Source organism: Lipophrys pholis, assembly GCF_963383615.2.
Source record: "Lipophrys pholis genome assembly, chromosome: 3".
Taxonomy (NCBI): Eukaryota; Metazoa; Chordata; class Actinopteri; order Blenniiformes; family Blenniidae; genus Lipophrys; species Lipophrys pholis.
In genome coordinates this window covers 3,038,139-3,066,091 of record NC_137627.1, presented here as the reverse complement: position 1 = coordinate 3,066,091, position 27,953 = coordinate 3,038,139, and the positions used below count along the sequence as shown (strand labels likewise).

The 27,953-nt window shown below is 41.5% G+C and overlaps 1 protein-coding gene across 3 annotated transcripts; it reads left to right on the top strand.

The window, feature by feature from the left end:
* The first annotated feature begins 862 nt into the window (after positions 1-862).
* Positions 863-27,953, top strand: cog6 (component of oligomeric golgi complex 6). Of its 3 annotated transcripts, XR_013935256.1 has the most exons (20): positions 868-1,069; positions 1,479-1,622; positions 2,783-2,854; positions 3,037-3,095; positions 11,512-11,623; positions 12,034-12,116; positions 12,913-12,983; positions 14,251-14,344; positions 15,789-15,917; positions 17,969-18,060; positions 18,450-18,514; positions 18,628-18,719; positions 18,837-18,954; positions 19,765-19,896; positions 21,457-21,624; positions 22,066-22,173; positions 23,597-23,650; positions 23,733-23,812; positions 25,474-25,720; positions 26,647-27,953. XR_013935256.1 is itself a non-coding variant. In XM_080460457.1 (19 exons), the coding sequence occupies exons 1-19, from the start codon at positions 935-937 to the stop codon at positions 25,619-25,621; spliced, it is 1,956 nt and encodes a 651-aa protein (XP_080316583.1). In that variant the 5' UTR covers positions 863-934; the 3' UTR covers positions 25,622-26,033. The 3 variants fall into 3 exon arrangements, 2 of the variants coding, with proteins under 2 accessions (XP_080316583.1, XP_080316584.1); XM_080460457.1 differs by lacking the exon at positions 26,647-27,953 and having other exon boundaries at positions 863-1,069; positions 25,474-26,033; XM_080460458.1 differs by lacking the exons at positions 22,066-22,173; positions 26,647-27,953 and having other exon boundaries at positions 888-1,069; positions 25,474-25,765.

The window sequence follows — 27,953 nt, the reverse complement described above, 5'->3', positions numbered from 1 at the left end:
CATATGTGGTTTGAATGAGCAAGCATGGAAACTCATCAGATATTTGCAGTGTCACCATCCATTTAAATGAAAAAGGAATATTTCCAATAGCACTTGAAGGCAGCATTGCTCTTCCTCATGGATCGTTGAATATTTCTTATGAGAGTGAAAGCTGAAGGACATAGGTTATCATCTGTGAGAGCCTGATATGTAACAACAACCCAAATTATAATAACTGGTTGATAATGTAACAGAAATGCTGAGACCCAAATGTGAATAAAAATAAAAATTGATTATTACACTATTAGGGGAAAAATATTTTGCCTGCAACATAATGTGATAATAATCCCCAAAAATGAAACAACTTTTTATGTTTTGGGCTCCACATCTTGTTACAACATTGATAAGTTACATTTCAGGTTTTATTACATATTTTTTTAATATCAATTTGCATCATTGTTAAATTTTGGGCCGTTGTTACATATCAGGCTCTAACATCATCCTCTGATAATCTACTGGTTAATCTACTGCGCTAATAACATAGGAAAAGTTGCATTTTAGATCAATTTATCTTTAACATGTTTTATGGTGTGCTATTGCTATTTGAGTACTTCATAAAATATATCAGCGTACAATGACAATCACAAAAATAATAAATAAAAAAATATTTAGACTTTGGAGCAGGCGCTTGCCGGATTGCGCGTGAAATGTTTATTTATTTTTGTTTTATGTTTCCACCACCATGGTCATCAGTATTTGGAAACAGTGCACTCTTTTACAATACAGTAAAATAACATGTTTTCATTGAAGCAAAGCTTAGAAATCAATAAATACATAAATACCCAACACAGCGGAACCATTTGACGTTCACCTGCTCGTATCAGATCGGACATTAATTCCACCCGGACCACAACATCTCCGGGAGAGTCGACGTGGACGTTTTGTTTTTATTACGATGTCTGACAATAAAGTGGAAAATCCCGCTGACAGCTCTGCTGTTTTACAGAGCTCCAATGCTGCTCCTCAGCCCAACAATCCGCTGTCGAGAAAACTCAATAAAATCCTGGAGACGAGACTTGACAATGACAAGGTGAGCTGGAAGCGGCTAGCTTCGTGCTAACTGGCGATCAGAGAAAATAACAAGATATAAAGATGTTTCCTGCAAATTTGACTTTGTGCGCTCGCTGGGGTGAATATGGGGTGAAGATATAGATACAGTAGTGTGCTCGGTTAGATTAAAATAATTAGCGGTTCAGTATCAAGTGTGTAATTCCTTGACAGTTAGCATGTAGCGTATAGTTTATGGTGATGGACTGTCAGTGTCAGCGCTCAGAATAGTTTCTGCTTCTGAGACGCTGAACATCTTTCATCATTCTTTTTGGTGGGGGGGGGATCATCCAAGGTGACCTGTTTATTCACAGTGAGTGACAAGTGTATGTGACCTGTTTTCTTCTGAAAGCACCTCGTCTTGACTGTTTGTGTCTGACGTGTGTTTGCAGGATATGCTGGAGGCTCTGAAGGCTCTGTCGGAGTTCTTCACTGAGAACAGTTTACGAACCAGGAGAAATCTCCGAGGTGACATCGAGAGAAGAAGTCTGGCCATCAACGAGGAGTTTGCACAGATGTTTAAAGAAGTCAAAGAGGTACAACTTGAAAGAAAGACTGTAGTGGTTGGTGATACCAACAGTCCGTTGTGGCTTCATTATGAAGAAGTATTTCCTTCTTATTGAACTTCAACTTTTATTGATTTTATATATATATATATATATATAAACCCAACATGAAAGGATATACATTACAAACCCACAAAACACTTTATAAACAAAAATCACTTACACAAACAAATTGTTTTCTGGAAACTTATTGAACTGGTAAATTAGTGCTTTACTTAAGAAGGATAGATAGATAAATAGATAGATAGATAGATAGATATAATTTTCATTGTCTGACCCACGGGTGTCAGAAATTTGTCTTTGACAGGGCTCAAAAAATTACATAACACTCACACGTTTTTTCTTTCTTGTGGCACGGAGTATACATGATAACAATGTCAGAATTTTCATAAAACTAAACAATTACTCCAGATAAATTATGACAATCTCAACATGAAGCCAATTTTTAATTTTTAATTTTCAAAATACAGTCAAATGTCCAACAACTTCTCCTGTAGGTCTTGCAGTGTGTATGTTTTTACAAACTTACCCTGACAGCATGGCTTTGAGGCCAGTTGGCCAGCAATGATATCTATCTGTTATGGCAGAACCACAGATAAGTCAGTTTGGGTCTTAGTGTCTCACTCAATTGGTGTCACTTGTCAAATCCTCCTTCAGTTTTCTAAACCTTTGAAAGAATGCATTCTATTATAGCTTTTTAGTTTAGGTTGATTTATCAACCAAATGAATTTCTTGTACAGAATCCAGACCTCTTCTTGTTGTGGGGCATTAAGTCTATTCCTGGTTGTGTTTTTCTGTAAGTAAAACATTGAGCGAGATGCATCTTCTCTCATGAGAGGTCTTTCATATTTTCCAGGTACTTTGCAGGGATATTTATACTCTCACAACCTGGAAGCAAGTTTTGTCCGTATTTTATTTGATCATCAGTAATACACTCCTCCGAGTAATTTTCCTCTTTTAAATCATACCCCAACATAAGGTTAGCTCGTAAAGACTCAAACCAACATGATTTCCATAACACTGCACTGATTTCACGCTGCACTGTTGTAGCCTCTGTATTGCCGTTTTTATCTGTGAACTGGAGTTTGTCAGCCCTGGTGCTATTATAACACTGATTTCGTGTTCGACAGGAGCTGGAAAGTGTCCATGAAGATGTCCAAGCCATGAGCACATGTTGTGATGAAATGACTAACAGATTGAAGGTATAACTTTTGTTGTTTGCAAAAAATATGCACGTGTAATAAACCTGAATCGAGCTGCAATTCAACAGAGCTAAATGTATCAACATTAACTCCACATTTAATGTGATGGTTGTATGCTTTATTTTAGTCAGAGAATACAATGTCCCCATAATACCCTAAAAATGGTGACCTTTCATCTCCAGGCTGCAAAAGAACAAACCCAAGACCTTATTGTGAAAACCAACAAGCTGCAGGGAGAAAAGTGAGTAGATCGTTATTGACTAAACATTCGTGATTGTTTCTTATTGTTTATATATAAGTGTTTTAACTTGACATGTATGTGTTACGGTCGCGCAGGATCCTGTGTGTATTTGGATATTCAACTTAGAGTCAGATCAATATGTTACCTTATAAGATATGTAGAATGTGTATTAATGCACTTACAATGTCTTCTAAACATAAAGTCCCTGCAATCTAACATACTCAGTAATCACATGTGGGTTTTGGAAAGCTGATATTTTATTGACTGTGGTGTAGAATAACGAGTAGATGAAGCTCGACTGTAACTTCAGATATTAGTTTGGTCATTTGTCTCAAAGCTTTTGAATCAGTTCGACTGGACTTGATCATGTGTGTTGAAGGACGTTTTGCCATCTTCATTTTCTTAACCCTTTAATTCTTTTTCCTGTTGCTTCATTAACTATTGTATAACTCTTAGGTTGTTTATTATAACTAGAAAACCTAGAAACTCTCAGAATGCAGACAAAACCAGTTTTGTCCTGCGTAGACTAGTCGTTACAATACCCACGGTTCCTCTGTAGATCCATCCGTACGTCCATCGGTCCATCCCTGGACAGGTCTTCAGTCCGTCAAACTCTGAGAGACAGACAACCACACAGGGGCAATGGAGGGTCACCAATTAATCTCAAGTGCATGTTTTTTGACTGTAGGAGAAAACTGAAGTACCAGAAGGAAATCCACACACACACAGGAAGAACATGCAAACTCCACGCAGAAAGCCCCGGCTGGTATTTGAACCCGGGCCTTCTCACTGTGAGGCAAGAGCACTAACTGTGGTGCCTGAGATTGTTCAATTATAGGGGGAAAAAACTCACCAGTGTCACACATTTACACCATGTGACCAAAAACACAGTAAAATTGAATCTTTGCCAGATTAGGAATATTATCTTGGCAAAAGTGATTGAGGCGCATACTCGTTACACATTCTTTGACCATTTGACAGCCATTAAATCAAATTAAATTCAAACACTCACACTATAATTACAGTCATAAGAGGGTTAGAAGTGTCATATTCCAGATTTAATTGATTGATTTGATTTAACAGAAATATAAAGGGTGACCATAAGATCAGACTGAGATGTTCAGGCTTTAAATGGACATTTTGAAATGTCAGGAAGTTCGCGGAGACTCTCGGTTCTCAATTATCGCCCCAAAATTTAAAAGAAATCGGAAGCCTTTATTGCTTTTTCTTATCTCCTCTCAAGCTACAAATCATTTTGGAAACCTGCCACTGATAAGCATCTTAATCAGTACAAAGCTGGAAACCATCTCTGGCTCATATCTCATTTCCACACAAGTTGGTCCTTTTAGAATGAGGCAGGTTTCCAGTCAATCGGCACTTGAATAAAACTTTGCCGCGGGAATAAGAAAGCCCTCTTTGTGAGTGATAAGCATTTATTGCTCACATGTTGTTGAGAAAAACAGTCTGCCCTCAGTATTGTAGCACTTCCTCGCTCTCCAGGCCTCTTCTAGTTATCTCTCAAGTGGGATTTCCCATTTATAGAACCAATTGACTTGTTAAACTTTAAAAAAAAAAAAAAGGCTCCACTGATCATCGAAGGCATTTTTACAAACTGAAACAGCCTTTTAATTGAAAGCGCTCATGATTTGAAGCTTGCTCTCCCCGTCCATAAAAGTTTGAGAGATTTAGCGCGGGGCAGAGGGAGCTGGCAAAGTACATCTTTATTTCTGATGATGAGGGATGAATGATTCATGAGGTTGATTAATATTTCTCCTGCGGTTGTCTATTTGCAGATTGAGGGCGGCAGCCATCATTGACAGACCTGTATTTGTGTTATTTGCTGTGTTCTCCGCTGTTTGGCCATGGGATGATATGCATCAAAGTAGTTCCTATTTACACTGCAGCGCTCTCTCACCTCGCAGCTGGAGAGCGTTTGGCAATGGGAGTAACACCGTGTTTGAGCGTGTGCACTAAAAATGTGCTGACAACACCAATAATGAGTCTTCCGATATGCAAAGCTGATATATGCAGCTCGCCATGACGTGTGGAGTCAAAGAGTAGACAGACATCTACAGCTTCTGGAGCACTGGTGGATATTTTTCGGTTGATGTCCTTCCAATAAAATCAGTCGTGTTAATCTATGAATTCGACCACCGCGATGTGACAGCAATATGAAAGGGAAACACCCGCTCCAGTTGTGGCATGGGATCGGGAGGGGTTGATTAGCATTTGTAACAGATGTGACCTCTGTGCTCTGTGACCTTGTGAGTCGACATAAAGGATATAGATAATGTAGATTTCTGGCGAATGGCGCCGCTGACAGCTGTGATGTACAGCGGTAATTGTGTGGTCCTCTGGCTCAGCTTCAGGACCCCCGTGACAAAACGGTGACATGGGCGACCACGCAGCGAGATTGAAGAGGAAGGAGATGAGCTGTGAATGTGAGAGCAGGGAATTAGACCGGCAGTGAGCGCGTGCCGGCGATGTATTAAAACAATGTGGCTTTATGCTTTGGGGTGAAGGAAAGTGGTCTTTTATGAAGGCCCCGCCGACCGGCCTCGCACACACGTCCCGTCGAGACCTGCTGTCCGTCTGTGTGACATTTTCATGCACAGGACCACAATGACCCCATGGCCAGATTGGGAAGTGTGTGCACGCTGGGCTTTGACCTTGTCCGTACCAATTTTGTCTCAGAAGAGCTGCCAAGGGAAGCGTGCAGTCAAGCTGTCCTCCTTCAGCCACCGACCAGTCGGCCCACCACACCTCCCCACCCGGGGCTTTTTGGTCAGGTCTATTTCAGGTCACTGGAGCCTCTGCAGTCCCAAGACTCTCAAATTTTCTTTCCTTTCTTGGCTCTTATTATACCCGTACTACTTTTGCAGGACGGTCTCACGTGTTGTGTTTATAGGGCATCTCTGCTCAGGCTGTGCAGCCTGTTTTTTAAAGCTCCGCAAAAGCTCCCGGTTTCTTTTTCCTTCCACAGTGGCGGTCCGTCCTCTGCTCACTGCTGTCTTATCTGACAATAGCGGCGTGTCATTTGTCAACTGTAATGAAACGGAGAGCGGCAGCCGATTTGCTCACAGCGTGCAGAAGCGGAGGTGGAGCGGGTTAGGTGCAGAGTGCACACGGCCGCTCTGTCTGCAGGCTTTTGTTTTGAGGCTGGTCCTGTCAGCAAGAGCACTGCTGCCTTTATAAGCCTTGTGTGTTGTTCCAAATTGAAATGTAATGCCCCGCACCTGTCCTCCTCTGTGTGATCATTGCATTAGCATGACATGTCGTCTTGCTGAACAAGTCGAGGCGTCGCACACTAACGGATGTTGACACTGACGCCGTGACTTTAAAACCTGATGGAGCTCAAGGGGGAGTTTTCCAGCCGTTACTGAAGTGCTCAAGAGCCACTGTAGAAATGTCTTGGTGCATACCGAAGTGGATTAGAGACACTTTAAATCATCACCACAAAGATTTACCTGCGTTTCCTTTAACTACTCTCTTTTTTTTAGCCCCCTCATCAGATTACCTCTAGAAAAGCTGTGGCCGTCATCTCTGATCTTGGATCTGCTAAAACACTATAATAATGCCAAATGCTCTCAGTCACACACACACACACACACACACACACACACACACACACACACACACACACACACACACACACACACACACACACACACACACACACACACACACACACACACACACACACACATAACAGGAGCCTTCAAATTGAATGCAAATGAAAAAATTTAAATTTGTCAAGTTTGCGCTAAATTGTAGAAGGTATTTTTGACCTATGCAAAAAAAGAAATCTGAGAAATGCAAGTACAATGAGAATATAGAATATGAAAAGTTTGACATTTCTTAAAATAGCAGCTTTCTAAAATCCAATTTAACACAATTCTCTTCAGACTTCAGTCGGTTTAAATTCTGTTGGTTCCCAGACCTCACAGTTTCTTTAGTTTACATGCTTTCAGGAGCTCGTTGTGCATGGCTTCATTAAACTAGTTCTATTTTTCTAGCAGCAAGGCAGATAAATTTTAAAGCTGCATGGATATAAACTCCATTTTAGTTTCACCCCTGCCTTCAGTGGACAAATTTAAATCCACTGAAGGTCGTCTTCCAGGCCACATTCAAATCCCCGACAGGCCAGATTTGGGCCCCAGGCCACATTTTTGACACTTGTGTAATAAATCATCAAGCATGGAGGTTTATGTGTCACTTAGCTGGCTTTTGTAAAGAATAAAACGGCTTGAGCACTCAGTGAGGCCTCTCGGTAGAACATGAATAAAACGATAATGGGGAGATCCTTGAAAGCTCAATCAGGGACATCAGAGTGTAAAAGACAACCCGGATAAAATGACACTTGAGCATTATTAAGGCTCGACTTGCTGCTAATGAGGATACGGCTGCGAGTTTGCCTTTGTGTGGATGTTTGATACAACTGAATGGTCTCTATGATCACCGGCTTGTGGCTTAGTCTGTGTCAGATCTGCTTTCAGTCCTTCCAAATGGGCCCTAATAGATTGTAATGGTTTACAACTGATGAAATGATTGGTTGGTGGTTGGACTCTAATCTTTCTTCATGAGGCAGTGACTCTTATACTCTACTTTTCTTATTTCTTATTTGGTTTTAAAATGTCAGAAACTATTTACCTATGTCACCTAGAATCTCCCAAACTTGACAAATATTTTATGTTCCATAAGTGCTATCCACTACACAACTGTTTCAGCCTTCATATTAAAAATCTTCGATTTCATGGATTTATTGCTCAGAATTTCATAATGAGGATCAATAAACTTCCTGCAGAATGAGTTAAGGTGGCGACTGCTCCTGTGTGAACAAGCTTGCAGCTTTTTATAAACTTTGCGCTGCTCTGCGAGGTAATTAAGTAGGCGCGGGTAATTTCAGTGTTTCAGTTAGACAGAGCTGTTTATGAGCCTGCGCTGTGTTATATTGCCTAAACGATTTCTGTGCTTGAACAGACAAAATCAATTGGCCTGTTTGGGAAATCTGAGCACACACACACACACACACACACACACACACACACACACACACACACACACCGTGGCTTGTTTTCATCCCGTCACGTAACCCGAGTCTAATTTTATTTAGCTTTTGTTGGAGATTATTCATGAAAAGCTTACATAACTGACTTTATTTCCCTCTAAACTATTTGCCTGCACTCTCTTCATGCCCGCCTTTACAGCAGCGTTCGCTGGAGTATTTTGTCTCTCTGTGGTATTCGGTGATTGCAGTGTGGAGGAGAATGTGTCATGTCCTGACAGCGCTGTGGAAAGCGATCCCGCCGCTGCACTGTTCCCGGGCTCTCCCTTGTTCTGCGATGGAGCTCCCACGTCCCCCTTCTCTTTACGATCCTCGCCGCGTGTGCGACTCGTCTCTCTGCTGTGATTTACATCCTGGGGAAACAGGTCTGCCAATCTTGGCCCGGATCTGAGAAATTGAGGGCATTTCTTATCTTGCAGAGGTGAATGTGTTGTGTGTTTGACGTGCCAGTCAGGTTTAATCTCCACGTGCTCCCAAATAAAGTTCAACGTATTCCATGCACTGGAAACAAGCACTGCCTTCATGTTGAACTCATTAGATCCCTCTGTTCTTCTTCCCTTTTATGATTTCATTTGTTGCTGCCTTGGATTTTGTGTTGCCTCTTTCTCTTCTCCTCTCATCTCCTCTCGTGAAGACAATAACTCAGCAGCCTCTAACGATAGAAAGTCCATGTTTATACCACCATTTGACTGTAGAACAGATGATCCAATTACCTGTTTCTAAGAGCTTGCTGCATAAATGCGCCGCTTATAAAACCGTTTTTCTTGAGTCGGCACGGCTGCTCGCTCAGCGAGGGCTTACCGATTTGGTATTAATATTGCTCATCTGTTGTGTGAAGACAAGCATGCTCACGTGGAAATTGTTTCCTTAATTTATGCGTCGTACATTTTAGTTAATGTCCTCATTAGCATAGCCTATTAATTTTACAGATGCCCTTGTGGTTATAGGAGGATGTCAGTCGTTCTGTATTGGTTGGCTTTGTAACGTGATGCGTTTTGGGTGTTTTTAACCTGCATATGGAGGGGTGAACTGTATAGATCATGCTATGCTCAGTTAACGCTTTTGATATACATGTTTTAGAGGACCAGAGAGAAACCCACACAAAAAGGAGGAACATGCAAACTCCTTACAGTAGTTTGGTCTATTCGTTGCTCGGTGACTGCACGTGTGATTGTGACTAATAATGTAAGGTGCTTTTGAGGCAGTTAAAAAAAAAATCTACTAATTATACCTTTTTTATCCAAGTTAGAGCCTCTAGTTATCCTTAAAAGCATATCTTATGACATACCTGGTGGAAACCCATGCAAGTACAGTTCAGTTCTATTCAGTTTTATTTGCATTGCGCCAAATACAACACAGTCAACTCAAAGCACCTTTACAGAGGGAACCAACAATTCCACATTAGCAAGAATAGGCAGTGGTGGAAAGGAAAAAATATCTTTTAACAGGAAGAAACCTGCAGAACCAGACTCAGAGGTGGAGGTTTTCTACAGAACTCGCAGTGGCATTTCTGTATGTAAACACTTGGTGGGGCAAGACTTTATTTCAGGGCTAGTGACAGCAGAGTTCAACACCACTGAATCAAACGTAAAGTATGTGCATATCTTTTTAGCCGCAACATGATATATACCATATACACCATATAGGCGCCAATAAAAAGGTTGAGCAGCAGAAGCTGGCATTTGTTACGACTCTCTCCGTTTCTGTCACGCACCGTCTACATTGACTCCAGTCAATCAGCTCTGAGCTTCAAAATGATGCTCTCAGTGGGTCTTCGGGCTGAAAGCCCCTCTAGACATAAAAATCCTGTGATTTCAATGAATGCAGCCACAGCCTGATTATACACACTTATAGGTTACTGTATGCAATACACACTGCACTGTGAGAGAGGGGCCAGCCCCATCCAAGGAACCATCAGAGGATCAGAGGAAAACATAGCCTGAAGCTGAAAATTTATAACAATTTAGAAGGAGGCTTTATTCACTGACAAAATTTTTCTTTAGATAATCTTAAAAAATTTCTAACATACTTTGCCTGCAGTCCTTTCTGGTGACACCAGGTGGCGCTCAGCCTGTCCTAAATGACCAGTTGGCCCTGAGAACCAGGCTCAGAGGTGAGGACTTTCTACTGTTCCAGTCAGGGTTAGTGGATAGAGAGAGAGACAAGGACAGGACAGACAGATTGTGGGATTCAAACCCTGGTTTGACTAGAGGGTAGGATTTGTTGGGGGGGATTCAAAGGAAGAACATGCAAACCCCCTGCATGCGGTTGTGTTAATTGTCTGGCAGGTTGGACTTCAAAAGGCATTTCTGTCTCCCAAGAATCTCCAGACTTACAAGACTTTCATCGTTATTCCGACCTACACTTTTGATTACGCCGCTCTTTTGTGATATCATCTTGTAAAATATGCAATCCAACAAGCTTTTCCGTTGTCGTTTCCTGTTGCAACAAAATCACAGCACACACTTGGCCAATTGGGAGAGAAAAAAAGCCTTCAGGACCTGCGTGTGAGGCCAAGCTCGCTTGTGCTCAGAAATACTGAATCATAGACTCGTGTAACACTTTTATAACCGTTTACTCTCAGCTGGCCGAACACTTGTAATAGCCATGTGAGAGACAATTGTCAGATAATGCTCGGTTCCTTTTCTCTCCCCCAACAACCCGGTGATTTACTGATCTGGCCTCGTCTCCGCCGGGAGGGGGAGAATATAGATGAGGCGGTGTGGATGGAGGGATGTGGACAGAGGGAGGACTCTTTGTCGCTCTGCTATCCTGTGACCAAGTTCCCTGTTTGACCCGGCCGGTTGCCATGGCCACCATTGTGTCGGGACACTTACAGTGACACCGATAGTGATCACGCCGCTGTTATTCATAGTGACAAAACCTGGCCGCTATCCGGCTCTCTTTGTCTCACCCTGATATTTATTCTCTGACTGCTGCACATGATATCTCCAGTCAGTCCCACCTTGCTCTCATTCTCAGGTCAGCATGTGAGGAGTGTGACTGCCATCTGCTGCACAACTGGGAGCATTACATATTGTTGACAGCTTGTGTAATATTTTAAAATCATCAAATACATGCATTTAATATGAGGCTGTTTCAATTTTCCACCGTTTTTTTTATACTTTTTTTTCTTATAACATCTTCAGCCATAATACTGAGTGATGAAGGAATAAAGAATAACATAAATGCAGTGCGGGTTGAAGATCCACCTGGGCTTTTAGATAGAATAAACAAATTCTGGGCTGAGCAGAAGCCAAATACAAACATATTTACTTAAGAAAACTGCAATCTGTTTGAAAGTGTGTCGGAGTGAAGGGAATTGCAGCGTCTCTGTCTTTCCTCCGACAGTCAGCGTCTGGAGGTGAGAGCTCAGGTTGCTCAGGCCTTCCTTGCCAAGTTCCAGCTTTCTAATGAGGAGATGGCCACACTCCGAGCAGCTCGGGATGCGCCCATTACTGAGGTAATCGCTGTCATTATTATGTAATAACTCACTCCAAGAACGGTCCCATTGACACGTAGAGTGGGAGGATGGATCGGGTGCTGATTACAATCTTGCTGATTTGGTTACCTTAAGTTTTTTGGGGGTGTTTTTTGGGGTGGGTGGGGTGGGGACGAGCTTCAATCATACAATACATGATTAAAGATATTATCTGAATGATGTGATTCTTCCTTCTTTCTTGTAATATTAAAGTATATGAGGTAAAGCTTCTTGCATTGTTATGGCGAGTAATTATATTATGTGAAAAGGCATTTCACAGTAGTTGTGTCAGGTATGGCTCTTCGGATCTCTTAGGAACACTGAGGTTGGTCACATGAAAACCTCGACATTGTTCCTAATACTTTAATTTGTGTGACCTCCTGTCCTGCAAGGATTTCTTCAAAGCGCTCAGCCGGGTGAAGCACATCCATGAAGATGTAAAAATCCTCCTGCGAACCAACCAGCAAACTGCAGGGTAAGATGCAATATGGCGTACGGCACTACTTCCTATTAAAGCAGGGTTTTTAAATATAAAGCCCGTGGGTCAATACCAGCCCGTCAGAGTTTCTACATTAGCCCACGAGGCGACTGTGGATCAGTGTATGATGTGAGTGTTCTTAAAATAGAATTTACTTCTACTTCTAATACATTTATTGGGGAACTCACTGTTTTAGTGAAATAAGTACGAGAAGTCGTTGCTGAGAACTAATTGCCTTATGACTAGCGAGATAGCATGACCATAAAAGCCATAACCTGAGGGTGAACATGCATGCATGTATTCATGCATTCTGTGCAGCCTGAGGAAACAACAGGCTGTTTGCCAATATCGACCTGACGAGAAACACTATATCGTCAGAAAAAATTGTAGTTGGATGGCTAAATGCAGGAAAATTAAAAGAAAAAAACACAACCCACAAGTGGAGGACATGAGTTTTGAATATTTCACAGTATTTTGCTGTAGAACGCGTCCTTAAACATGACATAGAGTTGAAATTGCTCCTTTTTTTCCCCCCTTAAAAATGGTTTACTATGAATATGCATTTTTTAAGAATGATTGCGTCTCACAGAATCAAATAGGAGTATTCGAAGTTTTTCTTATTTAAAGGTTGTTGTGTAGTTATTTTACCGGCGTGGCCCCTGACCTAAAATAACTAAGCTGGGGAAGAAAAACCCCTGGATGTTTGTTATTAATGTGACTCGCGGGGCTCTGACACTATGCAGCAGGTCATGAGTATGTAATGTGCGGTCTTGACTCGTGTGCATGTTCCCAGGTTAGAGATCATGGAGCAGATGGCAGTGTTACAAGAGACATCATATGAGCAGCTCTACCGCTGGGCTCAGAGTGAGTACAGTACACCATCACGAGTACACGGGGGCCTCACAGTGCAGCTCTTTGTATCAGTGCATGACATCCAGATATGTGAGGAGAAATGTACCTCCCTCATGAAAGCTCTGTGTGTTGTCGGGTTGTTTTTTTTTATCTTTAATTATGATTTAAAAGTTGCTTTATTTCTTTAAATAAATACAAAGCTTTGCTCTGTCATGTCCGAGAAATTTATTATATGGGATATATGTATGGATCCATGTGAGCAACATCTTTAGACCGTCTTTCACCAAAGAATGCCTGAAAACTGAACTTTCCCTGTTTTGTCACGGAGATCAAAATGAAAATAAGCTGTTCAGATCGGAGTGATTTGTGTAATTAAGCAGTAACAACCTTCATCTGTTTAAATTTGTATGGTAACAGTAAAAAAATCTAAGCTTTTTAAGACATTTAGGACTCGGACACTTGGATCTATATTTTTTTAGAACTGTTCCCGAGGTCCAGTGAGAGAGCCTTTCTTCTCCTTTTCGTTATTATATGTCATTGTATGGTTTTATCACAAGTTTCAGTTTTGTTTTCTCTTTCGATTAAAAACGGAACAATACAGTCAAGTATGGTTCAGTGACGAAACAAAAGTGAAATACATGCACGTGATTTTAAGTAAAGTCACAAGTTATATGGTGGGAGTACAGTGAACAAATAAATAGGAAAATTAAAGGAAGGAGTTTTCTCTGTGCAAACATGTTACTGTGTGTTTTTTGACAAGATCAAGTCACAGATCTGTGACAACCTTCAGCTTGTGTGCTTTCCTTTAGTTTTAGAAATTTCTAGATGTCATAAACAGACTTTGACTTAATGTTATGAGTAGAACAAACGCCACTTCCTGTCTGCTTGGACAGAAGAGGAGTTATTTCACATCATTGTTTGGGTAATTTTTCCTCATGCAAGGAAAGAAAATGCATGTTGAGAAGGAGTGTTTAATCTTACTTAAAAAAAAGAACAGTGATTAGGCCTTGTCATACTTGAATTATATGTACCCAACATAAACAGTAAGTTCAACAACAGCAAAGTGTGTTTGCTAATCATAGTCACCGTCAGGAAGACCTGGAGCTGTGTATCTATTGTTTGTGTTGTAAACAAACTGGGACTTGTTGCTTGTGGGAATCTTTGATTGAAGAATGTTCTGGCACACTTGCAGCAGATGTCATAGTTCAAAACGTTTTAGCCGCGTGACAAGAAAAGCTGATGATGTAACACCTCTGTTACTGTATTTGTTCGTTTCTAGATGAAGGCAGAGGACTGACTCAGGAGGCGTGTGACATCAGCCCCGTGTTGACCAAAGCCATGGAGGCCTTACAAGATCGACCCGTCCTTTACAAGTAATGCCTAAAAACCTCAATCCACAAACAGAAACGCATTCATCTAAATGGGAAAAAATATATTTCTTTTTATTTCGAGTCTCTTTTTTTCTTTTTCATCTATAAAATGCCACTTCACAAGCAGATGTGCATTAAATTCAAAGTTGAGTAATAATGACAAGGGTTTCAAGTCAGTGGGATGTTATTAAAAAGTAAATTATTTCATTTATTTTGTTTTTGAAATGCAATAAATTTTTTATTAACTTATCTTAAAAAATACCTCAGAATTTAGAAATATTTCCAATACTTTAAGATGTTATATTTTAGATTTTTATGACTCAAAAGCTAAAGCTAGAAGGAATTAAGCTTGAACAGCGAAGGTACAACCTGTTTCTCATGAAATATCAAGCTTATTCCAAAATCACACTCGTTAAAACACGTAATAAATCTAAACTACGCATAAGTTTGTCAGTGTGATTGAAACTATGGTTAAAAAATGAACTTGTTATCGTACTTGTGCCTCTTTATTCCTGGAGACGAAGAAACGAAGATGCTGTCTGATTTATTGAACAGCCTGAAGTGACCGTGCTGTCAGAAGAAAGTAAATAAATAACGGGATAAAAATAAAAAAGTACACATAACACAGACCGGCAGAATTCTTTTATGACATTTTAAATCTAAATGATTCACACAGACGCTTAAAAGCTGTAAGTTTCATTCAATTCTGCTCAATGAATTGAAAATCATGATATCGATAAGCTGCAGTTTCCACCAGCAATAATCAAAATAAAGTAATAGACCAATAGACCCCTCCAACACCGCCAGGTTAGTTAAGTTAAAAACATAAGATTAGGAAACTGTATTGTGCAATTTAACAAACTGTGGAAACACAAAGGCCATCCATACACTGAGTCTGGACTGTAGGAGTCATTAACATTGATTTCCAGTACTCGGGTATTATTCATCTGTTACTGAAAAAGGAGAACTTTCAACATTTTTGAAAGCACTGAATGTGCAAATACTTTTATGTACAGAAAAAGGACTTTTTTCTTCTCCAGAACCAATAATTGCATAGCAACTCTTCCTTTCTGTCAAAAAGCACAAATGGCAGTTTCACACGATCGTATGCATTTAAATAAAGAGCGGTGTCCTTTTCTTGGAAATGCACCTGTTTCTCTCCTCGTGGTGTCCAAGGTCGAGTTCTGGCTGCGTGTGTTGAGGCTGGGAGAGCACACCAGCATTCCTGCAGGCTTAAATCAGCACTATCTCCTGTTTAGTCTGTCGCGGTGCCTGCCGCCATCTGAACAACCTCAGACTCTTCCCTTTTGGAAAAGCTGCCTCCATTGTTGATCCCAGCAACTGACCACAATACACAGCCAACACAACAACACTGCGGCCTCCCTCTCCCTTTTCCCACGGGCTTCTGGGTGCTGAATGTGGTCTCCCTCCTCCTTTGTTTGGTCAGGTACACCCTGGATGAGTTTGGCAGCGCACGCAGGTGCGCTGTGGTCCGAGGTTTCATCGACGCCCTGACCCGAGGCGGACCGGGAGGAACTCCCCGCCCCATCGAGATGCATTCACATGACCCCATGAGGTAGATCTCTAATCCTAATGTAACACACTGCTTTCATTCTCTAATCTCATGTTGACTTTTTTTTCTTTTTTCTTTTTTCAAATCGTGTAAAACCAAAATCTCCAAATCACCAAAATGAATTATCTCGTGGATGTTTCTGTCATGACTCCTCCAATGTGGTTAAGTTCATTGATGAGAGCTGAATTATCTTTTTAAAAATAGAAAACTCTCAGGAAGAGTGGCAAGTTCACCCAAGTCCAGTAGTAAATTCTGCTATTATCAAGTCAACACTTTTACTTTTATACTCCTTTTCCATCCTCAACTTGTCAAAACCTAAACCTGCTTCTCTTTCAAATGTTCCCACAACTGAAGCTGTTGAATACAAACGGAGCATAGGAGGGTTTACAAACCTTTCAGCACTGAAACATCACTTGATAGTGGTTCTTCAAGGTCTCTACCCAGTAGGATGTTTCGGACTTGTTGGTAATCTTGCAGCAGTTTCTCTTTTGATTTAGACTTTTGCCTCAGGGTTCGACATGATGGTGCTAAAATCAGGGGATTGTATCATCTGTCTTTTTTTTTGGTTTGTTTTCTTTAACAATAAACCAGTTTAACAATAGATAAGCCAATCACATATCGAGGTTTTTTTTCCCCCCAACCTCATTCTTTCTCATGTAGAAATGTCACATTTATTATTTGTCTTGACTTAACTATGACTTGTCATTTATATTTCATTCATCTCTCTCTCTCTCTCTCTCTCTCTCTCTCTCTCTCTCTCTACATTCATTTTAATTTCAAGAAGTGATACATCTCAAATGGTTTATCCAAAAAAAGAAAACATTGATTGAAAGCTCCGATTCATCAAGCAGTAGTGACAATGACAGCTAGGATTCAGTTCTGGGTGCCTCTAACAGTGTGAAACAAATCTGTCACTATTTCACTGCAATAACAACACAAATATGATCTAGACATAAAGCTTTGCCACAAATGTCATAAAACAATTCGAAATATAGTAATTATGACATCAAATTATACAGGTGAAGCTTAGTTACAAGAAGATTTATTTACAAAAACATAATTTCGAATAAAATAACAAGACTATTTAACTTATTTCTATATACCATGCACATTTGTTTTGAAATTCTAAACACATTTCCACCATAGTTAAAAGACTGTATTCTCACATCCATCAGAGACCTGGCTTCTTGTGGACAACTCAATGAAAAACAAATCTAGCGTCCCACTAAAATAAAGCGATTCCTAATACCTCTCACACCATCAACAACAAAAAGCCGACTAGTTGTGAGCCACTGGCTGATGTGCCCTGAATTAACAATCAATAACTTTAGCATTGAGCGACGTCCTGGTCTTATTCTGGGTTGGTCTCTAACACAACCACCTTCCTCCTCACGAAGATTATATAACTGACAATCGACTCAGTTTTGACTTGGAAAAGACATTTTCAGTATCGTTTTGCACCATGCGTGACACGCAGCCTTAAATAATGTCTGTAAAACACAGCTGTATCTTCAAAACACGAGTGTTAGGTATTCTAAAGTGTGACTGTGACATCTGTGCTCGGCCATGTTGTGATCCCCCAGGTGGATATGAATCTAATTTAGTTTCCCGAGTCCTTTTAACTTTAAAACCCAATTCGGGGAGATCACAGATTGCCGGTGTGTCGTGTTCTCCTCACCTCTTCCTCCTGTGCCCAGGAGCCAAATAGGAGACTTTCTCAGAACACCAGCCAATGTGTGTGGAACACCAAATCACCTCCACTTTGTAGGAGGCATCAGCAGTTCTGAGAACATCAAGTTCTTTTCTCACACTGTCCTCACACTGACTGATAAACATGTACACACACGATAATTGAAGCCCAACCTCGCCGTTTTAGACCTTTACGTAACACCAAAAGTCATATGTGTTGTTCCCACGTGAGAGGACTGAAACACGATGACCCTGCGTCTCTGTGTGGCCGTGGATGCAGGACTAACACTCACCTGGCCTCACGGTGACGCACAGTGAAGTAAAATCTTTTTTCTTTTTTTTCTTTTTTTCCCTCACTCTTTCAGGTATGTTGGAGACATGCTGGCATGGCTGCACCAAGCCACCGCCTCGGAGAAAGAACACCTCGAAGCCCTGCTGAAACAAGTCACCCTGCAAGGTGAGATACACACGGCGCTGTGTTGGTGCGTGCATCTGACATGTAACATCTGAGAGGTGACAAAGAAATGCAACGGAAGACAAGTCGGCTCTAATAAAATGGCACATTTAATAGTGATGTCGCTCCTACGCCCTCATGTGACAACTGCAGAATGACTGCAAAGATCTACCTGACCGTAACATTTTCTCAAGTGCATCACAAGAAATGATAATAAGAAATAATTAATGACAAATGAATAAACATATGTATAATATGTCAATTGATGAAAGATTGTGCCGTCCTTAATTCGCTCACGTTATTGACAATCATCAGAAAATGTCAGATTATATCCCTAATTGTACCCCGCTGTGTGTTTTTTCTTTCTTTCTTTTTATTTTTTTTTGTGCCAGGTGTGGAGGAAAACATTCAGGAGGTGGTTGGACACATCACAGAAGGAGTCTGCAGGCCTCTGAAAGTGAGAACTTACACTTTTTAAAAAAATAAAAAGCAGCCGATCCGCTGCTTTTGCACTGCATAATGTGTCGTATCGTGTTCTGATCTCTCTGTGTTTGTCAATCTGTCCTTTAGGTTCGGATCGAACAGGTCATCGTCGCAGAGCCGGGTGCGGTGCTGCTTTACAAGCTGTCCAACCTGCTCAAGTTCTATCATCACACCATCAGGTGAACAACAGCTCAAGAAGGGGAAAACTACTTTTTGTGTTTCTTAATAGCTTCCTGTTTGGATCATGTGCACAGAGCCTCCTCATTGACATGCCCACTGTTTTGATTTGTGTGCAGCTCCATCATTGGAACCAGTGTCGCGTCCTTGCTCATCACTATCGAGGAAATGCACCTCCTCAGCAAGAAGATGTTCTTCAACAGCCTGAGCCTTCACGCTAGCAGACTCATGGACAAGGTGCTTAATGAGTCGCGTTATTTCTATTCAGTGGCTGCACATTTGTTTCCTCCCGTGCAGATGTGAGGAAGTGACTGCTGGAAAAACAACACCCTTAACTGAGGCGGGGGGAGAATGGAAAGCGCCTTGTTTTTAAAGTAAAGACGGTCCGCAATGTTCTTTCATCAAAACGCTTAAATGACAGTGCAGCGAGGTTCAGCATTGCACCCTGGGAACACATATTGTGTATTTCAGGCCTCAGTTTAAACCCTCAAAGACAACAAGGCTATTTCTGAAGCACTTCTACTTGTAAACAGTTTGCTGACCGCAGCATCAAAATGACGCGAGCCGCCAAGAAAACACCAGAGTCTTTATCGTGCAGTTAGATTGGCATCCAAATATACCTCGGCACGAGTGCGAGCCCTTCCACATTACGCGCCGGCTGTGACCTGATCAATAGCAGTTACAAGAATTATCCCTGCAGCTCGGTGTTAATCAGATTGGAGGCCCTCTGAGGTTTTGGTGTCAATTCCAGCTAATGCCAGGAGCACAGCCTCCTCATAATTTGCTCGATTAGGTGGACAAAGGTGGCTGCGCTCACTTCGGTGTGGCGTGTCCTGAGGCCAATGAAATCAAAACCTTCTTCATTACTAAAGCTCTCCCAACTGAGGCTCAGGGTGATGGCAAGCAGTAGTTGGATATTTAATTAATTGTATGCTGCTCATTGGGGGGGGATGTCTGCTCCGATGATATTATTTGTGAAGGCTGCAGACTAACTTCTGCGGGTTGTAACTCTGCTTGTTTGTGTATCTTTTCCTCCCGTCCGAGCAGGTGGAACTCCCGCCCGCCGACCTGGGTCCCACCGCCTCCCTCACTCAGACACTCTCCCTCCTCAGGGAGGTGCTGGTTTCACACGACTCCTCTGTCGTTCCCCTGGATGCCCGGCAGGCAGACTTTGCTCAGGTAAACACACATTTGTAGAATGAGAGCAGAGGGAGAATTAATGTAAATTTTTACAATTTTTGTTGTTGTTGTTGTTGTTGTTGTTGTTGTAAAACCTGTTTCTGTTAACCTTTACATACTGAATTGACCTCTTTTGACTTTCGATCAGGATATAAATACACCAAGTATCATTCTGTTTATGTGAAAATAATAAAACGTGTTTGTCTTTTAAGGTTATCCTGAAACTGTGTACAGGTAACATATGTGTGTATTTTTATAGGAGAGTTAAGTAGAACTGTCGAGAACTATCCTCAGACAGTGAGATAGTGCAACAGTACCGGAGGGTAAATAAGGTGTTCACATAGAGAACGGAGGTCATTCAGCGGTCAGAGAATGGCTTGTTACAGACCACATGAGCGATGAGTTCACACAACACAAGTTTCAGTCACTTTGGGCTGTAAGGTGACGGAGGAGCTGCCATTTTGTTCACACAAGCGATGCTTGGTGTGCAAGAGACTCTTGATCAGATCTGGATGAGGAAGCTGATTTAGAGGACCAGTAAGAGCAGGAAGAAAGCTCTGATTAACACTCTGAGAGGGAGAAATGAGTGAAACGCTGAGGAATCAGAGGTTAAAGAGAGAGAGCTGCTGAGACCATATCGATCATTAGAATTGACTTCTGTCATGGCAGTGATGGCATTTCATGGGTTAATAAATCTTTTATGAATGTTGAATAGACTACATCTTCATTCTTAGTAGATCTGAAATCCGGGATTTGTTATACACCCTTACACTAAAGAATTCTGTAAAGGTTTAAATTATGAAGACTATGTGAGGGTTAAACGTATGCGCTGCGTTAGTCTGAATATCAAATGGGCTTAATAGTAAGACTTTGTGTGAGGATTACATTACAACGTGTTTCTGTCGTGTCATTAGATTAGACCTCAGCTCTGTGCATGTGAGCTAATTATTTTGAGTGATTTTTTTCGTATTTCTTTTGGTGATAGTTCAAAACATTTTAAAAACAACCACAACCAAAAAATACTGTTCACTTTAAATGACCAAGAAAATAAGTTTTGTTTAATAAACTATGTGTAGCTTCCAACACAGTTTTTCATCTACCACCCTTCATAACAACTTAGTTTCATACCCTCTATATTCCATTATATCAATATAAAATCGTTCATTCTGGAATAACTAACTAACTCTTTCATATAATTTCCTGAACAAAATACATTTATGCCATTAGCAAATGTAACACATTTTAAGTTATTTGATATTGTAAAGATAACCCTATCATTTAAATGAAGTATAAATAATTTTGGTCCCAAAACCGAACCCTGTGGAACACCACAGGTTTCTTTTTTACTGTCTGATTCAGTCTCATTGATTACGACATACTGGAGGTGGTTATTCAGGTAACTTTTATAACAATATTATACCATAATGACCCCGTCTGTGGAACAGTAAAGACTATATAGCACACTGAGTTTTTCAGACCTTTTTCCTGACGAGAACTGCTTATATTTTATGTGGTATTTTTTTTTTTAAATAATGTTTTTCCATACTTTTTCTGTCTCAGGTGCTTTCTTGCATCTTGGATCCTCTCCTTCAGCTGTGTACGGTGTCAGCCAGTAACCTGGGCACGGCCGACATGGCCACCTACATGGTGAACTCGCTGTACGTCATGAAAACCACGCTGGCTCTGTTCGAATTCACCGACAAGAGGCTTGAGATGCTGGAGTTCCAGGTAGATATTAATTATTCTAATATACGTAGGTGTCTATCCAGTTTGCTAGATCTATCTTTATACCGTATTTCACGTGCAGACTTTAGTCTTTTAACTCTTGTGAATGTTAATGTAAAACCTCAGTTTCCATTCTTTTTGGGGAAGTAGGTCATTGTTCCCTTACATTAAAGCCCATTCTACCCAAATCTTTTATTAAAAAAAATAAATAAAAGATTTAATTTACCGCCTCATAAAAGAGAGTGCGTCACGTATTGTTGTTCAGCTCACACACTCCATCTAACCCTCTATTTTTAGCGCACCTTTTGTAATTGAGCTCCATGAGAGCTGCAGCAGAAGTTTCGTTATCAATAGCACTGCGATTCTCCATTAACCACAAGTACCGCCGGTTTCACAATGCAGGCTCGGACTCTATTTGAAACCACTCTCTCCTACATTTTTCAGATCGAGGCTCACCTTGACACGCTGATCAACGAGCAGGCCTCCTACGTGCTGACCAGAGCCGGACTGAGTTATATTTACAACTGTGTCCAGCAGCACAGCGCTGAGCAGGTCAGACAGGAAGCACCCAAACAAGATCTTAACACTCCTACTCATAAAGGCACCCAGCCACACCACGTGGCCGCTGTCTTTTCTTTTTTAACACATAATAATTTCATTTCTATGAAATTTTTACCTGAGAAAAGGGCAGAGAGGGACAGATTGTGTCATGGCCCATTAAACTATATTGACTTCTTCGAAAGCAGCCTGTGCAGATAAGAGAGGTGATCCACGAGAGCCGTCCTCCCCCTCTGTAACACCACTAAGCTGATTGAGACCCACACTTGAGGTTTAGCATGCAAGTCTGGACTGCTGGGTCGTTTCAGGACACACCACACCCTTCTGCTGCTGTCCCTCAATCGCAAACTGGGATTCTCCCGCAGACCTGCCCTCCCCGCGGGTGGCCCGTCTTCGGTCTTCATGTTTAAAAAAGATTAAGTGCAGCTCTCCACACTTGACGGAAAGCCAGATGTGGATGACTGACAGAAATCCCCACAGTTTAGTTTAGACTTTCGCAGGTTTACTTTCGCTGCCTTTGTAAGATTCTCTGTCATATTTCACTCTTGAGATGGAGAAGTGAGAAGCCACAAAAGGGAATAAAACTGTCACGCTCGTGGGTTTAGCTGCTGGCAGATGAGTTTGTGTGCTCCTAGTATGTTTGTTAATGGGCCCCATATCTCTATAAAACCTCTCTCCGTTGATTTGAACCTTGCACCAGCTTGTATTTGCTGGTTGTAATGTTGGCAATTTAGGCATTTAAGCTTGACTTAATGTCGCCATTCTGGATAATCAGTGACAGCTAATTGCCTTAAAGATACCCGCTGTTGCATACACAAACACATGTGCTGTGTTTACTCTGCCTAGTTAACATCAGGATTTAGGAAGGACGTATATCTCATTCACAAATCGAGAGACACACGATGAAATTCGGTGATATGAAAACAGGTGGATTTTTAATGCCTATAAAACTTTATTGCCTCAAATTATCCACTGAAATAATCAGATCTAAGTTTTCCAGATTGAAAGGGTTTTTTTGTTGTTGTAATTTTCAGGTTCTAAAGCATCTGAATGAGATGAAAAGCTTTAGAGATCCAATATTTATTGATACAGTGACAAACGCAGTGAATATATCATCCTGTCTAGTCCCAGTGTGATTCATATATCCTGTTTTGCTTCACTGTAAACAATTCACTGTTTTCTATATGCATCATTCATGCAGACAGAGCGGTGTCCCTGTTTTAGCAGCTGCATGAGTCAACATGGACAGATTGCACAAAGAAACCTTCTTTTAATGCTGCGAAGAACCCAGGCTACCTGAGATTTGTTGGTTTCTGAGATTGAATGTCGTCGTTGTTCAGACTCATAACCCTGAACCAAACACAACAGAAGCGATTCTTTTCATGCTTTTTTTTCTCTTTTACATTTCTTGTCTCAGGGTGCTCTGTCACTCCTCCCCAGCATGGACAGCTCCTCTGTGAAAGCAGCGATGGTGAGTTGCACTACAAATATAAAGAGAGGTGACATGCCTAATGGTCAATAATCTCCTGTCATTTCTGGCACGCTGACAACAGGTCCAGTTCGATCGATACCTGTCGTCACCCGACACGCTCATGATGCCGCAGCTGAACTTCCTGCTGAGTGCAGCCATCAAGTGAGTTTCTGTCCGCTGGTGATGCATATAATGAATAGCACGCACACTTCATGTAAGTTAAATGTTTACTTCATCACACGGTGTAATACCAGGCTGATGAGCACGGCCGCAGTGATTAAAAATAGCACTGACTGAGTAGTGCTCAACATTCATTAGTTTCCCAGATGTAATACGATCATTACTGCGTTCTAAACGAAACACTCGAGTAAATGCACACCGAGTTTGGATGCTAAATGGCTAAAGCCAGCGACACATTGAGAGCACGGTCAGCAGAACTGCCCGTATTTGTCTAACTGATCAGAAAATGCACATGCTTTTAGCTCAACATCGGAGAGCTCTCTCTATGAGTTACGTTTACTGGGAAGTGCAGCAGCCTTGAGGAGCACTCTGTACCTCAGGTTAATGTTCTCTATTAATGGACATGGGAGGACTGATGGGCAGGACGCCATTAATTAGCTTCTGGTCCATTTCTCACTCACACTCGTTCGCTGAAATCATTCCTCGTCTTTGTCTTTCTCTCCCTCTTTCTCGCTCTCTCCCACATCTGCTTCTCCGCTCACCTAAATACATAAAAACACCCGCCAGCACTCTGAAAACTCTCCTGGAGCGCACAAATAATGGGAATGTGATTCTGGACTCTTATTCGTTTCACATTCTGTGTTAGTGCACTTGGTGAGGAGAAAGGTTGTATAACACCGGCACTGTGCTACCATGTTCTCTATGGACCAATTAAAAATATGGATCCTCAAGAGCCTGAGTGGGATACAACCTGGGCGCTCCCACTGTGTCCTCGAGGCGTCTTACCGGGCTCGTCATTCCAAGTGTGGCATCCTCCATTTGTACCCAGCCACACTCAAGCTGTCTCTCACTTTTCTTTACTTTTTGAAAGTTGTCTGCAACGCTGAGATGGTGAAAAAATTGGCTTCAGAGTAAACGCAAAAAGACTCCTACTACTACTACTACTATCTATCTATCTTTCTTATGTCTTATTAGATGTTTAAAGTCAGTGACTTTCACAGTAACCAAGAGTCTAAATCGCATCTGAAGATAACACATTCTGTCATCAGCTCAAAATCCAAATTATTCAATTTACTATAATGTGAGACAAAGCTAAACAGCAAATGACCACATTTGAGAACTTGGAGCCACCGTGTGTGTGGCATCACAATGAGTCAATTACCAAAATAGCTGCCAGTTTATTTTCTTTCTGCTAACTCGTGCATAAATCAGCCCGGTTGTTGCAGCACTGAAACGAAGCGATCTGCATGAGAAACTGAAGCTGATCAGGATTCTGTGCAGAAGTGGAACTAAAAACCCTGCGTCGTATTTGAGTTGTTGCTGATATTTCTAAAGCGGTGGATTCATTCATTTGAGTTACTGTTCTCATGCTTAATCAGTATGTTTTGCTTTAATGCTATACTGCATATCCATAGATGGCAGTGTGCACCACAGCCTGTCACTTTTTGTTTTGATACAGCCGGGGCATGCAGTGGTCACTCGGCCAAAATAAGCTAAATCTACACCCTACACTGACTTGTTTTTACCTCCTTATAAGCTATCATTACAACATCTCTTTGCTTTTCTGATTGATGTGTTTAGAAAGTGTCTTCACCTTGTGTACTTGTGCTTTGGGGAAAGTCAGCACTCCTCTCTTCTTGCAGGGAGCAGATTTTCCGTCAGTCCACAGAGCTGGTGTGCAGAGCCTACAAAGAGGTTCACACCGCTCTGACCAGCCCCAATAATGCCTACAAGGACCCGGAAAACCTGGTGCCCAGATCCCCTCAGCAGGTCCAGACTCTGCTGTCCTGAGAGGCACTTTAGCCGCAGACGGCAGGTGAGCCGCGGCGACGGACCGCCTGCAGCTTATTCAAAGGGCCGTGTAATCTCTGCAGAGCGATGTGTATAAAAGTAAGTGTAAAAGTGGGTTTCACTGTGGGGAAATTTGGGACACCAGGAGAAAGACATGTCTGTGTATAGAGGAGCTCCTGTATGTTTGCCAGGAGCAAAGAACACTTCATGTATTTGATACATGTGCTCTGGTTGCTACAGGCACTCACTTATTTTCCTCCATCTCTTTGTGAAACAATCTGTCTCATTCTTTCTGCTTGTTTTCATGTCATGTTCCCTTCTGGGTTATACAATTGTACAAAACAAAGTCCTTTTCCTTTTTTTTGTTGGAAATGTTGAAAATGATATAAAACAAAAGGAAACTCTGAATTTTAAAGGCTGGTCTTCTTTTTTCTTTTTTCCACTTTCAAAAGTGGTCAAGGAAAGAAATTCAGCCGCTGTGCCAAAAGGGAACCTCAGAAGCTTCGGCACCAACGTCATGTTTATTTTCATCTCAAACTGTTTTGAGTTGTAGGGATGAAATGGAAAATGTGTCTGAGCATCTCAGCTGGCTTCACGACAAAAACCGACCACGTAAACTAAGTGGAAGACTATACAGCGGGGGGATTTAGTTGTTTACCATGAGTTTGACCTTTGCATGAGGTCTGTTTAAAAACACATGAATCTAAGTCAGAAGTTAGTAGGTTGTTGTTTTGTTTTTTTACACTTTTTCACATTATGTAAAAAGAAATGTTTTGACTTATTAAGTTGAAATCTGTTAAATTAATGGTGAATGAATTACTGAGGTTTCAGGGTAATAGATATGAAATAAAGTATTTTAACAGCTCAAATACACACAAACCTCAAATGAACTGACCTGAAAAGACCCAAATGAGATAAATGTAAAAAAATAATAATAATAACCGTAAAAGTAACCTCAGCCACACTTATCTCTCAAGGCACACACAGAACAGTTAATCCTAAACATGTTTTCATTCTTTCCTCAGGACTACAATATCATATCACTGATAATCTGGCAGCACCCGGCCAACACAGTTCCTAATAAAACACCAGTGAAACAGTGCAGATAAGTGAATATTGATCCAGTCTGTTGTTACACGCTCTGCTCTGAGAGGCAGCATTTCATTTCTGCTATCTGACATCAAGGTTCGTGGCAGCGGGCCCGATCTTGGCAGCCGTGCCAGCTCAAAGTCCCAGGATTTCCCCAGCGCGCCGGATGTTCCCTGCACATCATGGGCCGGGACACCGAGTACCGGGAATAAATGGAATACCACAAAGTTCAGCATCTGGACAGCGTTTTTAAAGGCCTTTAAATAGACCCAGTCTCTCTTCCAGTTTCTGCTTGGCTACGGTCGCACACAGGCGGGGCTCTCGAGTGTTTTCACTCGGCCGTGTTTCAGAGTCGGGATCGCTGAATAACAACGCGCTGTTTGTGTGTAAGAATACGCACAGCGCACGCGTTCCCTGCCCCGGTCAGCATGTGCAAGCTGTGTCCTTCCAGAGGCCGTATTAATGAGTTGGCAGATGTGGGAGGTGATGGAGTCGCCACTTAGAGGCGGCCAGTGGTGTGCACGGCGGCAAACATTCATCCCATCATCCGCTCCATATGACAACAAGCTTTTGCCTGCTGAAGCATGAAACCAGCAGGAATCTAGGTTAAAGGATAATAACGGCAATATTCAGGCTTCTTTCTTCCCCTCGCGCTCCAGTGGCCGGTGATAAATGTACAACTACAGGTGACAAACTCAGGCTTAGGTATTGCCTTAGCAGGAACTCTGAAAGGAAATGGACCTAAAGAAACTTGTGGGCACATTGGAAATCACAAGTTACAGCACATCCAGGCTGAGAAATCCCCTTTTCTGCTTCCTCATTCACAAAAAAAACAACGCAATTAAGAGTTGGTAACTCCGTAGTGAGGTTTTTCTGTCACGTCATCGTGTTGATGCTCCAGTAAACTGCATTTTAGGCCGTATTTTTTTTTATCAGATCCTGTTAAAAATGGATCAATTCAGGACAAATACTGAAAAACCTGCTGGCTTGTTATTGTGACGTTTTATCTGTAGGCAGACTATCAATGCTCAATCAGTGTTGCTTTTTGCTTTGGATTCAATGTTCTTAGTGATAAAGAAATGAGCTTTACTACATTACTACAGTGTGATAACAAAGGTTTATGTATTTACGTAGTGCCGTTCATTCAGGTTAATAAAATTCCAACAGGTTCTTACATGATTGGCAACTTCGTAAGACAAAACAGAGCAGCTTCCCCCAAAAAAATAAAACATCTGTGAACATC

Excerpts from the sequence above, each read along its gene's own strand:
- cog6 (XM_080460457.1), top strand. The coding sequence starts at position 935 with ATGTCTGACAATAAAGTGGAAAATCCCGCTGACAGCTCTGCTGTTTTA. Across the intron at positions 1,623-2,782 it reads TGTTTAAAGAAGTCAAAGAG|GAGCTGGAAAGTGTCCATGA; the intron begins GTACAACTTGAA and ends CGTGTTCGACAG. Across the intron at positions 14,345-15,788 it reads GATCGACCCGTCCTTTACAA|GTACACCCTGGATGAGTTTG; the intron begins GTAATGCCTAAA and ends TTGTTTGGTCAG.